Source organism: Cuculus canorus, chromosome W (assembly GCF_017976375.1).
Source record: "Cuculus canorus isolate bCucCan1 chromosome W, bCucCan1.pri, whole genome shotgun sequence".
Taxonomy (NCBI): domain Eukaryota; kingdom Metazoa; phylum Chordata; class Aves; order Cuculiformes; family Cuculidae; genus Cuculus; species Cuculus canorus.
Genome location: NC_071440.1, coordinates 6,060,710 through 6,075,660, shown reverse-complemented (window position 1 = coordinate 6,075,660; position 14,951 = coordinate 6,060,710). Strand labels below are relative to the sequence as shown.

The 14,951-nt window shown below is 43.1% G+C and overlaps 1 protein-coding gene across 1 annotated transcript in view; it reads right to left on the bottom strand.

Moving 5' to 3' along the window:
* LOC128850284 (regulator of G-protein signaling 7-binding protein-like) overlaps nt 1-14,698 on the bottom strand; it is a 52,955-nt gene extending 38,257 nt beyond the window's left edge. Inside the window, exons 1-2 of the mRNA XM_054053307.1 lie at nt 14,540-14,698; nt 1,584-1,750 (exon numbers count right to left, since the gene is read on the bottom strand). Coding sequence (XP_053909282.1) covers nt 1,584-1,750; nt 14,540-14,698 — 326 coding nt within the window. The remainder of the gene's footprint in view (nt 1-1,583; nt 1,751-14,539) is intronic.
* Nucleotides 14,699-14,951: the final 253 nt, after the last annotated feature.

The following is a 14,951-nucleotide window of genomic DNA, read 5'->3' as shown; positions in this document are numbered from 1 at the left end:
TGTTTCCCACACTGAAGCCTTGCTTCACGTTCATCTCCCATCTTTCCTGACAGATACACCAAAGAAGTTGTTAGCTCATGTGGCTTTCCTCAGCTGTAGGAGGGTGAAGATGTGAAGCACATATTGTAAAATGTCTGCCAAACTAAACAAGCAATTTCCAGAGGGCTTCTAACACCTACCAGTTGTGATGGACATCACATTACTATCGTAGTTATTTAAAACAGTTTTAGATTAGCTAATAGACTAACAACCATGAAATGATTACTTAGAAAATCTCCATACTTCCAAATGAGCATGTGTCTATGTTCAGATGTATTATTTTGGTTTGTATTAGTCTCTCTTTTGAGTCTGAAAGTGCTCAAGATCAGTTTCACTGCTGGCTGTTTGTTTCCACATTTTCAGTACTACAGTACTGAGGTAGTGTACACTGGGGGAAAAGAACTGTATCTTGTGGCTGGTTTGTTTGGTTTTTTTTTTAATTTTCACAGACTTTAGTAACTTAAAAGCATGTATTTTGTTTGAAGAACAAATCAGAGCTGAAATATCAACTTAAGAGTCTTTGCGCAAAAATCACACCTGAAAATGTTAACAGTTCTGCTAAAATGACCAACCAGTGTTTTCTTCTGTTTGATTTTTCAGTGTGATCTTTTCTTATATACTAAGCCTATGACAAATTTATCATATACATTAAACTAATGAAAGAACTTCAATGGGGATTAGGCAGAGCTGCAAAAAAAAGAAAGTTCTTTTTCCAGTGACACACAACAGTTTATGTTGGATAAAACAGGTGCAGAAAGCTCTGACGAAGTGTGCTCAGAGAGACAAAACTCAGGAGGTACATGTGTTAATACAAATACACCAGTCACCATACTGTGAAGAGCTCACAAATAATTAGACTGTGTAAGCAGCATGAATTCACATTTTATAATATACAGCTATTTATCCTGATTTATCTTGTTCTGAGGCATAGTTTCAACCATGTGATGATACGTTTTGTTACCATGGAAAGGAATATATACAATGTAGTGCACTAAATCCATCAAAGAATAAATTCAAACATTATACGTTGGCAAAGCTTCAATGCTCCTTTCAACACAAAAAAAGGATTTAAAAACATGTAGAATGTAAACACAAGTTTTCACAATAGTATTTGCATTCCCCTCCTTACGTAATTTTCACCTAATTATTTTTTCCTCCAATTTTGCTAAATCTCTAGTTGAGCTGAATTAGTTGTCTCTAACTGTTCAGATAGGTATACCCAATGATTGGGCAGAAAGCTGTTGTTATTTCACCCTTGAAAGGCAAGGCTTCTCCCTTGATCTTTTTAAGTTGTCTAGTGATACAGAGCAAAATCCTGTTCATCTTACATAAAAGCATCCAGTGAAATCAGTAAGGGGACCAGGATTTGACCCAAAATTTCTCTATCATAAGGATATGAGCGTTATGTATAATTTGTGGTCATACATCTCTATGCCTAAAACAGAAACACAAGTTAATGCTTTTACTGAAAGTTTCCTCAATGTAGTATTTAGCAAAGATGTGCATATGAGTAAAGTTTTAATTAAACAGAAGTAAACTCCTACCCAGAAATTGCTGCTAGTTTTTGATGAGCCCGATAGGCCACCTCGCATCCTCGGATTCTAGTTTTGTGCATTTCAATATGCAGAGATGGACAGGTGACTGAGACATGCCCAATAGAAATGACCAGCTCCCGGTATAGAGCCACCTGGGTATTGAACTCCTGGACAAGCTGAAAAACAAAGAGGATTTACTTACATAAGACATTTAACTACACTGATAAAAACAAACAAGTTTTTAAAAAATATGCTCAATCTAGGTCTTGTTCCTGCTGCTCCCAAATGCATGGCATACAGGAACAAGCGCCTAAGATTTAGTAAATGACCAGGGTGTCCACACCAGTTGCCTCTTCTGTGAGCTATAAATGTTCATTTGCAGTAAAGTGGTGTTTCTGCTTTTAATCTCTGAAAGTGTTTGAGTTATTAGCATTAATTATTAAGCAGACAGAAAAACAGCTGTTTTATTAGTAGCAATAGGTTATTTTTCACTACCATAAAAGACAAAAACATCTCCAGGAATGATTGCCTTTGCTCTTCCTACTTCCTGATTAACATTTATGAACTGTAATGTAGCACTTGCTTTTACACTGGACATTTCACTAATTTATTTTGTAATGATTTCTGTTCTGTCACTGGCCTCTAATCCAACTTTCAGATTTAAAACTGATCAGAAGCTATTGACTGAGAATATGTACCAGATAGAAACCATTTTAACTGTTTATCTTAAGATGTTAAATAAAGCACTGCTGGCAGGCAGTATAGCTGAGCAGAAATAAAACATAGCAACACTTAGCTCAACAGGGAAGAATTTTTAAAATCGTGAATCAAAAATAAGGTAATGCCAGCAGACAGAGCAACGAACTGGAGCTCTGCCCAAGATAAATACCAATCGTTCAGCATGTATGGAGATCTCTGGTCTCCCTAGGTATCTTTACCCTCACTGCTATTATACTTCTCTAACCACTTATGCCAAAAGTGAGGAGACTGATGGTAATGTTGGTCCTTGGAGTTCTGAATTACAGTCATTGCCCCTATGTCCTACCTCAGTTACAGTTAGCATTGTTTCAACAGCCAGATAAAGAGTTAAGAATAAGGTAAAAGTGCTTCACAGAAGTTGAACCATGATAACCAGAACGTGGCCTGTTGAGAATATAATTAAATATTAAAAATAATGTGATGACACGTAAGAAAACAAAGCAAGCAGTCAATATTCACTGAAAGAATCAATACTGTTATACATGGCATACCAACAGCAAAATGTTACCTGAATTCATGTGGGGTTTTTTTCCCAAAATATTGCAGATATTTAAAACATTAAGAACTTAAAAATTCAACCTTAAAAAACCCATTAAGTAAGTACAGAATGTTGAGATTCTGCACTTCTTAAAGCTATGGGAAATATAAGACTTCCCATTTGCACTCACAGGCATATACTACAAATCATCTCAGTAAGTTGTTCCAATCTGGCAGTCCAGATCCTACAATTATTACAATCAAGGCTCACCTGCAAGTTACTTTACTCAGTAAATTGTCCTGATGACTTGACTGGGACCATCCAAAATGAGAAAAGTCAGTGAGATCTTTTTCTCCCTCAAAAGAAGAGCTTTCAGGAACTGGAGCAAGTTCAGTACTGAGCATTCTTATATAAAGTTATCACCGATGATAACTTTTTGACACAGGTGGTGGAAGAGCCAATGAGGAGAGAAGTGCTGCTGGATCTTGTACCAACGAAGAAGGATTGGTTGGGGATGTGAAAGCTGGTCAATAATCAAGCACCACTTCCTCCAAGCTCAAGACAGATGCATCTCTAAGTGCAGAAGGATGGCTCATGATTTAATAGCAGTGAACAATCCAGGGTTTGCTGTCTGTAGCTAGGCCTGACCTTGAGATAAGATAAAAGGGAGTAGAATACAGGAATGTGGAATCCAGCACGGGAAAGTCCCGAAGAGTTGTGATGAGAACCTTGTATCTGCCCCTTTTGCGTGCTCAAGAGCGTCCGGTCAGTCGCGTGACAGCAGGACATAACCAATTAGGATTTGTTTGTTAGCGCGTGCACTATTGGGATAAGTATATAAGAAGTGTAAGGTGTATGAATAAATGAGAACGATCATACTCATATTGAGACTCCATCATTACTCCGGGTCCGCCTCCCACTCCGACATCTGGTAGCAGAGGATGGTTACAGGACACCTTTGACTTCTCCGAGACTGCGGTAAGCAGCTAGAGGAGGGGAGTGGGAAACTGCGGCTAAGGAAGTGCTGCCTGTGCATAGTCAAGGTAGACAGCTGGTGTGAGGTCGCTCCTCACCCCTTAGGGATAATTATGGAAACAGAAGCTGCGGCAACGCTACTTGTGGGAATCCTCTCTAAGAGAGGGCATGAACTGCCTGCAAAACTGCTGGAAACAGAAGCTGCAGCAACGCTACTTGTGGGAATCCTCTCTAAGAGAGGGCATGAACTGCCCGCAAAACTGCTGATAAAACTTCTACATTTAGGTAGAAATTGGGGACACTTTACTGATCCGCACACGATGTTTTTTGTTACGGAGTGGCGAGATTATGGAGAAACGTTGTGGCAAAAGACTATATCAGGAACAGACAAAGAGGAAAAGGAAATTAAAACTGTTCGCGGGGATTGGAATTTGGTGTTGGACACTTTAAAAGAGATGAAAGCGGAGAGGGAGGTGGCTTGTGCAGCAGCCCAAATGCTGGGACCTCTACCTAACGTCGAAAAAACCCCAGCCGGGGCAGGTTCGATTTCCCATTTATTCGGATTGCCTGCGGTGAAAGACATGAAAGGAACTATTTGCAAGAATGTTGGCGAGTTAGTGCGAAAAGCTGAAACAGGGGAGAAGGAGGGGGAGCGCTGGTTCAGGAAGGAGGAAGTTGATGCGTTGGGAGACATGGAACCGACTGAGAAAAAGCAGGAAGTACCCAAGGGTGGCTTTAGTTGCTGCCCATGTTTCTGTACTCCTCCTTCGGTACAGCCTTCTGCCCCCCCAATCGAGGAATTAACTCCTCCGGTGCCGCCTTCCCCTCCGCCTCTGTATCCTTCATTGTCGCCGCCCAGTGATTTGTCCAGTGATTCATCTGGCACTATAACACCAGATATAGAGGAAGGAATTCGATGTACCAAGGAAACGGCCACACAGTTGCTGCAAACAGTTCTGCAACATCTTGACCATTTGGACCTATGTTTAGATGACAAGGAACAAGCCTTACCACCCTGCTTATCCACTACTCGACCGGCTTTATTACGGGGAGTGCGATGGAAGGGAATTATCAAAGATGCCATAGTGCAAGGCCAGTGGATGTCACCTAACAATAGTGAGGGGCTAATGCCCTTAACCTTTTCTGTCGTCCAAGAAAATGGACAGGGGAAGTGGGAACCTCACGATTGGAAGATTTTACAACAGGCACATGCCACCGTGACCACATATGGGCCGAAATCCGAAGCTGCGCGACAGATAGTGACCTGGATTTTCTCAGCAGATTTGATGTGTCCATATGATTGTCAAAATTTAATGAGACTACTTTTGACCCCGACCCAACTTTTGCTATGGCAATCCTCATGTCAGCAGCGTGCAGTTGCAGCAGCAGCACGTTGCCAGGATCCACAGGATCCCCTTAGGGGGGTAACACCAGATATGCTCACTGGTCAAGGTCAATATGCTGATACCAGAGTGCAAACCACCTTTCCTGAGGATATGCTGTGCTTATCCGCCCAATTAGCTTTAGAAGCCTTTTTGAGCCTACCAGGACCTAGTGCCCCATCGTTTGGTAACCTGGTGCAGGGTGCAACAGAGAAATATACCCACTTTGTTGATCAACTTTGGGATAACATCATGAACCACCCTGATCTCTCTCCTGAAAGTAAAGAGCAAATGTTTCGAGTATTGGCCTTCGATAATGCCAACAAGGCTACCAAACAGATTCTAGCCGGGCTCTCAAACGGAGCCGGAGTGGAGGAGATGCTTTTAAGAGTAGAAAGAGCTGACTCTTATAAACAAAGTAGCTCTGTTGCTGCCGCAGTGCAGGGAGCTGTACGTGAACTTGTGCAATCACTTGCTACCGCAGCCCAGAAAGGAAGGGGCTGTGTGCTAAAGGGAGGAAAGTCATCAACCAACCAACCCTTCCATGGGAAGTGTTATCGATGTGGGAATGAAGGGCATTATTAATTACAATACCTGGATTGATCGACGCAGATTATACAGGGACGATACAACTCATGGTGTATATACTTTGTCCACCTATCTTTATACCGGCAGGTAGTGAAATAGCACAGATTGTAGCCATTGAAAGTATCTTACCTTCACAGTCCCGAGTGGAATTCTATAGGGGCGACCGAGGTTTTGGATCTACAGGCCCTGCTGTTTGCTTTACCACTAAACTACATCAACGGCCTGTATTAACAAGTGGACTACTCCGTGACAATGAGAATCGACAGATTCGAGCCATGTTAGACACTGGTGCAGATATCACGATAATCAGCTGTGAAACATGGCCTCTACATTGGCCAGTGGAGCAACCTTTATCAACTATAGCCGGAGTAGGAGGACACTCTCTCCCACAGATCAGTTGGGAACCGATTCAACTAGAGTTCCCTGAAGGACAAAAGGCTGTATTAAAAGTATATGATAACCAAGGACTGTTACCTGTTAAACAATTGATACAAACCTTATTTTATAATAAATGTGTATATTCTAAGTGTTGTATGTGTTCGGTACCGTGTATAGTTTAAATATCCATACCGTCGTGCTATTCTTATTGACTGGTCGTAAACAATATTGTATAGGTATATTAAGCCAGCTCTCAAATAGTGGTTCTGTGTGTGCGTATGCATGTGTGTGTTTAAAGCGCTTTAAACATTTGTAAGATTTGCAAATTGGGTTTTGGTTATAGGAGCTTGAGCCTCTGTTTGTTTCGATTAATCTTAAAAATGCAACTCTGAGACCTTTCAATCTCAAACGTCCACTAAGCCGGCAAACAGGTAGATTTAACTGGGACCTTTGAAGTGAAAGGCTGCAGAGGACACAATTTCAAACTGAAAAAAAAAAAAAAAAAAAAAAACCAAAAAAAACCCAACAAACAAACCCAAAAAGAACGTAGACAATAGAAAAAGAAAATGGAAAAATACCCTCAGCCCTGTGGCTGTGTGTGAGGGTTTTTTTCCCCCCCCCCATTCCTCCCCGCCCTTACTCCTGATATGTGAAGGTTTTTTGTTTTGTTTTGTTTCAGCTTGGCAGTCCTTATCTTTCTCTAGGGGAGTAACAATTTATGAAGAACACTCTGCATTCCAGTGTCCGTTATAAGAACCGTTTGATGAACTGGCACTGCAGACATTGAGGGATATGCTGAGAGATAAAGGACTTGTTGTTGCACCTGAAAAAGTACAAAGGTCAGCTCTGTGGAAGTATTTGGGCTGGTGCATTTCTGATGCCCAAATCCCACCACAGAAAATCAAACTGACGACCAGTTTATGAACTGTTAAAGATGTTCAAACACTGTTAGGGAATATTCAATGGGTCCACCCGTTGTGTGGACATTTCCAACTCTGATATTGCTCCCTTGACTGTATTGTTGCACAATGCTGACACAGCCTCCAAAATTGAGCTTACTGCAGATCAAAGGACTCTTTTACAAAAAATCAGTTGTCGCTTACAAAATATCTTGGTCATCTTGGAAGATACTGAATTTACCGATATCGCTTTTGGTTTGTAAGAATAGCGAATCCCCATATGCAGTCGTCTGTCAATGGCAAAACAAAAGAGGGGAATCTGGGAAGAATGGAGACCTGAATGACCCTGCCATTGACAGTAGTAAGAGAACTGATAAAGCTGAAAAATTTTGGGTATTGGAATGGGTGTTTCTGGGTGTGCAGCCAAAAACGAGCATTCAAACCAGACCCAAAGCTGTGGCAGAGTTAGTACGAAAAGGCAGATCTCGAATTATTGAGATCAGAGGTCAAGAACCTGCAGACATTAGCATTCCAGTTAATGCTGTAGACCTAGAGTGGTGGTTACGAAATGTAATACCACTTCAGGAAGCCCTATTAGGATTTGAAGGACAAATACATTCGCAGCAGCCGCAAGGGAAAAAGTGGCAGATATTGTCACGAAAGCAGTGGCTGGAAAGAATGAAAGTCAGTATGCAACCACTGGTGGATGGCCTTACTGTATATACTGAGGCCGGAAAACGACTGCATCGTGCTGTTTGTGTATGGCACGAACGTGCTGAATGGCACAAGCATATTTTGGAGGGACAGCCCCAAGATTCTTTACAGACCTTAGAATTAACTGCTGTTGGTTGGGCCCTGTTGAATTGGCTAACCACCCCTCTTAATGCTGTAACGGATTCACTATATGTAGCAGGAGTAGTCCCAAGATTAGAGGATGCTCTTCTAAGACAGACAACTAACCCAAGATTAGGAGCATTGTTTGTGCAATTACGCTCCACGCTTCAACAACGCACAGAGCCTTGTTGTGTTATTCATGTGCGAAGTCATCAACTTGACGTGGGACTAGGAAGGGGTAATCAGATAGCTTCGTTAGTCCAGCTCAGCATATGCCCCCTATGGATAAATTTTGTGTAGCAAGACAGAGTCACGACCAATTTCACCAGAATGCCAAAGGATTAAAACGACAGTATGGCTTAACAGGGAATGAAGCCCGTAGTATTGTACAAGCCTGTCCAAGATGTGGAAATCACGGTCCAGGAATAGGGATCGGGGTTAGCCCTAAAGGACTAAAGTCCTTAGAGCTTTGGCAAACGGATGTCACTCGCATTGGGGAATTTGGAAGACTAAAATATGTTCATGTGACAATCGATACCTTTTTGAAATTTGTATGGGCAACCGCATTACCTGGTGAGAAAGCACAACATGTGTGTAAATACCTGTTGTCCTGCTTTGCTGTAATGGGGGTGCCTGAGACCATAAAAACAGATAATGGGCCTGCCTATACTAGTCAAAAGACGAGGGTCTTTTTGTCCAAGTGGGGAGTACAACATATCACAGGAATCCCGCACTCTCCCACTGGGCAGGCTTTGGTGGAGCGAACTCATCAAGTGTTGAAAGATTATTTACAAAGACAAAAAGACACTGAAATGGACGTGCAAATGAGATTGAATAAGGTTTTGTTCACATTAAACTATTTGTGTTTAATGAGTGATAGAGAAGAGCCACCAGTGATAATACATCATCAAAGTATAAGGTTGAATGAAAAGACAATTATTCCCAGCTTTCGAGTATTATATAGAGATCCAGTAACGGGAATATGGAAAGGACCTGTTGCTGTAATATTTAATGGTCGAGGATATATGTGTGTTTCCACGGAAGGTGGTCCTAGGTGGATACCAGCGAAAAGCATTCGACCGTATCTACAGACATCATCAGAACGTGATCAACGGCCTACACAAGAAGATCCTGCACAGGAATGAATGAAGAAAGCTGTAATTGTGGGAATTGTGATCCCTGGGTGTTCCATAACTGTGGTGACTGTGATAATAATCAGTGACCCTGTAATATGGACTATTAAGGATCAAAACTGGAAGAAAGTAAAAGAAAACTGTAGGCAATCTTGTAAATGGAAACAGTATCGAAAAATGTATGGGTTACTCTTGCACAAGTCTTGAACATTACTAGTTTTGTGCCAGTTTGGCGACCATTTGTGACTTGTCTTATAGGACTTCCCAAAAAAAAAAAAAAAATTTTTTTTTAACTTTAATCAAACAATGCAAGAGTTGAAGTTACAGTTTAACATCACTAGTAACTTACTCTTTCGATGGGAAAAACAGAGCGAAGCATTCGATAAATATGATAATTGGGAAAACAAACTTCCAATTGGATCCAAACCACAAGAACTTGAACTTGTGGATTCTCTGAATGCTACGTATTGTTTTTTGGTTTTGTTTTTTTTTTTTATAGGTTTAGCATCGTGGTCTGAGGTATAGAAGGAAACAAGACTAGCAGACCAAGCAGCACCAACAATAATTAATCCCATGGGGAACAGCAGTAATTGGGAGCGGAAATGGTCCAACATTACAATGCGAAATAAAACTCACTCCGCTCCTGGCACTGTATTACCAAGATGATTACCACCAGGATACCTTTCAATCTGTGGTAATCGAGCGTGGGCAGGCATGCCCTCTAACCCAAAGGGTGGACCATGTACCATTGGTCAGCCCAGTTTGGGCGTTCCATATCATCATCCAAATCAAACTCATCCCACAAGGTGGAAAAGAGACCTGAATTATGGAATTTTTGGGAAAGATTTTTGCATTTCTTTTGCTATCAAGAGTCGCAGCCATAAAAGCGCATAAAAAATTAGAAGAATTATTTTGTTGGTTAGTGAAGCAAGCCAACATGACAAGTCGAATTTTGTCTGAACTGGCTGCAGCAATAAATTTTTTCTTCTTTTTTGTTTATTATTGGCGCATGGTCATGGCTGTGGCGATTTTGACCTAGGTCTCTCCTTTTATTTCTCTCTTCTCTTTGATTTGGATGGATTATCCAACTGGTTAGGATTGACTGGTTGGCTTAGGAGCGTATTAAAAACGGGATTAATGTTGTTGATAGTTACACTTGTAGAAATAGTTCTTTTCAGTTGTGTAAGGTTATGTCTAAGAAAAATGCTATCGCGAACAACAAATGAACCCTGGCTTGTTCAAAACAAAAAGGGGGAATTGCAGAAGGATGGCTCATGATTTAATAGCAGTGAACAATCCAGGGTTTGCTGTCTGTAGCTAGGCCTGACCTTGAGATAAGATAAAAGGGAGTAGAATACAGGAATGTGGAATCCAGCACGGGAAAGTCCCGAAGAGTTGTGATGAGAACCTTGTATCTGCCCCTTTTGCGTGCTCAAGAGCGTCTGGCCAGTTGCGTGACAGCATAAGGCACGTGAACAGCGGGACATAACCAATTAGGATTTGTTTGTTAGCGCATGCACTATTGGGATAAGTATATAAGAAGTGTAAGGTGTATGAATAAATGAGAACGATCATACTCATATTGAGACTCCATCGTTACTCTGGGTCCGCCTCCCACTCCGACATCTAAGAGCAAGAAATCAAGCAAAGGAGGCAGGAGACTTGCATGGATGAGCAAGGAGCTTCTGGAGAAATTCAAACAGAAGAAGGAAAAGAAGGAAGTTTTTGACTGTGGAAAAAGGGACTGGCCACTTGGGAGGAATATAGGAACACTGTCAGAGTACACAGGAATGCAACGAGGAAGGCTAAGGCCCACCTGGCATTAAATCTGGCAAGCGATGTCAAGGAAAAGAAAAAGGGCTTCTTCAAATACATCAGTAGAAAAAGAGAAGGGCAAAAAAGCTGGTGAAGAGTTTAGAGCACAAGCTTTATGAGGAGCATCTGAGGGAGCTGGAGTTGTTTAGTTAGGAGAAAAGGAGACTGAGGAGACCTTATCGCTACCTACAACTATCTAAAAGGAGGTTGTAGCGAGGTGGGGGTTAGTCTCTTCTCCTTGGTAGCCAGTGACAAAACAAGGGGAAATGGCCTCATGATGCCCTAGGGGAGATTTAAGTTGGATATTAGGAGGAATTTCTTTACTGAAAGAGTTGTCAAACATTGGAACAGGGTGCCCAGGGAGGTGGTTGAGTCACCATCCCTGGAGGCATTTAAAAGATGAGTAGATGTCGTACTTGGGGAGATGGTCTAGTGATGGACTTAGCAGGGCTGGATCGATGGTTGGACTTGATGATCCTAAAGATCTTTTCCAACTGAAAGCATTCTATGATTCTAAGAAAGGAAAACTAGGGAAAATATGGGCCCGCTGCTGAATGAGGTGAGTGTCCTGGTGGCAGAAGGTGCAGAGATAGCAGGGTTATTGAATGCCTTCTTTGCTTCAGTCTTTACTGCTAAGGCCGGCCCTCAGGAATCCCAGACCCTGGAGAAAAGAGAGAAGATCTGGAGAAAGGAAGACTGTGCCTTGGTTGAGGAGGATTGGGTTAGAGATCATCTAGGCAAACTGGACACCCACAAATCCATTGGCCCCAACGGGATGCACCTATGAGCAGATGCCAAGCCGCTCTCCATCATCTTTGAAAGATCATGGAGAACAGGAGAGGTGCCCAAGGACTGGAGAAAAGTCAATGTCACTCCAATCTTCAAAAAGGGCAAGAAGGAGGACCCAGGCCAATGGTGTCCTGGGGTGCATTAAGAAGAGTGCAGCCAGCAGGGCGAGGGAGGTTCTCCTCCCCATCCACTCTGCCCTACTGAGGCCCCATCTGGAGTCCTGTGTCCAGTTCTGGGCTCCCCAGCTCAAGACAGAAAAGGAACTACTGGAGAGAGTCCAGCAAAGGGCTACAAAGATGATGAGGGGACTGGAGCATCTCTCTTACAAGGAGAGGCTGAGACCTGGATCTGTTTAGCCTGGAGAAGAGAAGGCTGAGAGGGGATCTTATAAAACTTTATAAATATATAAAGGGTGGGTGTCAGGAGGATGGGGCCAAACTCTTTTTAGTGGTGCCCAGTGACAGGACAAGGGGCAATGGGCACAAACTGGAGCACAGGAAGTTCCACCTCAACATGAGGAAAAACTTCCTTATTGCAAGGGTGATGGAGCACCAGAGCAGGCAAACACGCTGCCCAGAGAGGGTGTGGAGTCTCCTCTGGAGATATTCAAAACCCACCTGGACGTGATCCTGTGCAACCTGCTGTAGGTGGCCCTGCTCTAGCAGGGAGGTTGGACTGGATGATCTCCAGAGGTCCCTTCCAAACCCTACCATTCTGTGATAAAGTCTCATTTTCCCTCAACCTTTGTATCTGGCTTCTGTAAACATTTACCGTAACTTTACTAAATGCTTACAACTGTGATTTTGAGCATATCAGATTCTAAGGGCAAATTCTGACTGTGTTTTTTTCCCACTTTGGAATATCTTCACCAATTTCTTAGTCATTAAATGACTCCAGACTTAACAGTACTGTATATCAAAGACTGCACTTGTTCCAGTGACTCGGATCACATTTTTGACCAATGATAATTGGTCTGCAAGGGAATGCTTTGGGAAGTAAGCTCAGATACAGATATTTTTTGAACACACTTTTTATGGACAAACTAGTGCACAATAAGTATACCATAGCTTACACCTTTCTCAAGAGGATAAGATGCACATACATTGCTCTCACTAGTTTCCTTGCTAGTTTCCTTACTAGTTTCTCTGGCTGCTCAGAGAGGTTGTGGAATCTCCTTCTCTGGGGATATTCAAAACCCACCTGGATGCACCTCTATGCAACCTGCTGTAGGTGACCCTGCTTTAGCGGGGGGGGTGGGGGGGGTGGGGGGTGTGTGGACTAAATTATCTCCATAGGTCCCTTCCAACCCCTACCATTCTGTGACTCTGTGATCTCAATTTCCAAACTACATGAAAACAGACAAGAGTAACTGCTCATAATTCTGCAGCCATCATTACCACCAGGAGTTCAACATATCCCAGCATATAAGCATGCTAAAAACTTGGATCTAGCACCTGAATTCTGTCAGACCTACCAAATTTTAAAGTCAAGCCCTCAGATTCTCATGCTCAGAAAATAAATGAGTGACATTCTGACTCTTCATGCATCCCGCTGTAATCACTCTGCATAACTGGTAATAGTCTCAGGACTCGTTTTTTGGCTATACTTTCTTAAATTTCATTCTAAGAGTAGCGAATAGGTTTCTCTGCTTCTGGAGCAGAAAAGCAATCCTAATGCATCTGAATATATCTGAAAAAAAACCCCCACCCTTAAAACCCCAAACAAAAAAAATCACACACCAAAGTCAGTCCCAAACACAGTACTTATACTCCACTAAACCTGGCTTCAACTCTCTCATTCTGTAGCTTAAGAGGATGCATGAAAGCAATGGAGAGAAAAATATTGTACTACATTGTGTTATAGTGCAATTATTCTGCATTAAGAAAAAGAGAAAAGCATCTCATCCTGCAACTGGTAACTGGTTGCACCAGACACAGTCTGCTAGTTCTCACCTGATATCCCCTGTCTAAATAGAGGACACATTTAGCCACCTCAGCATTGCCAAGGAAAACAAAACCATACTGATGTTGCAGCATTGAAACAGAGAAAAAGAAAAAAAACACACTGGTTTTATCTCCTGAATCTTACTGCATCTTGACAATCCATCTTTAAATCATAAATCGGTGAATTCTACCAGATAAACAGTAAAGAAACAAAGCTAGTATTTCTCTTTAACTAACCAAATTATGCCTTTGGGAATGAGAAAAAAAGGAAGGAACCTGTGGGACCCCATAGGATCCACTTGTTGGGTATATTTATATAGCCCAAAGCAACAGATATGGGGTGCATCGTGCTGGTTTGGAAGAAAGTGTCAGTATCCAAACATTTTGAGCATGAATGGAGAAAAATGTCATACCACAATGTGGCAGACTAAAATTAACATGGATGTGTGTGCTTGATCTGAGATTTTACAATTGCAATCAGCTACTTTGGGGAGAATGGAAACAGGTACCACGCATGTCAGGGACAGAATTTCAGAGCCTCAAGTTCTGAATCCTGTTTTAGAGGCAAGGGTGTGGTTGCTGCATACAAGACAGCAAGCAGAGTGTAGCGATGCACCTAAGGCAACTATTTACCTATTCAGGCTGCAGTGAGTGCAAGTCTGGGGACAAATTTGGCGTTTGGCAGCGCCGCAAAGGCAGCGTATGCAGGGGCTGCTCCTGCAGGGCCAGGCGCCCGGCTCCAGTTTCTACCATATCTGTCCTGCAGCACCCAGCCGACTCCCCACAGGTCTAGATTTTCCCTCCTCTCTCCCATGTTTGAACCGCTACGAGTTAGGCTACTGGTCAGCACCCCCGACAGGGACTGCAGTTTTAAAAATACTGCAACTGCACGTGATGGGAATAGGCAAGCTGGCGGGAGGAGCGGCGACACCGCCAGCTTCGAGAACACCAGGAAAATACAAAAATTAAGGCAAGCCCTTTGTGGAACTCACCATCTTGCAGTCATCCTGGGCTCTCTGGGTCTGGTAGGCGCTCTCGCATCCGCTGCCCCGGCGTTCACTCTCGAGGCTATGCGGCGTGGTCTTGCTTCCTTGGAAGATGGAGGCGGCGGAGCGGGGACGCTTCCTGCGCCCGCTCGGTGCAGAGCTCATGCACACGCATCCGCCACGGGGAGCCGCGCGCTGCACGGGGCTCCGCCGGCGCAGGCAACGCCTTTCCTGAAGAGGGATGCAGGCCAGCACCGCTCGTCACCTCGGCCCGCCTGGGGCCGCGCTAGTCACGACAGCGATCGCAGTTTCTGTAGGTGGCACCTGTGGGAGAGCCCGGGGAGCGCCGTGCAGCATCCCCTTCGCTACCGCAAGGAGAGGCAGAGGGGCTGGCGCTTTTCCTCTTTCAGCAGCATGT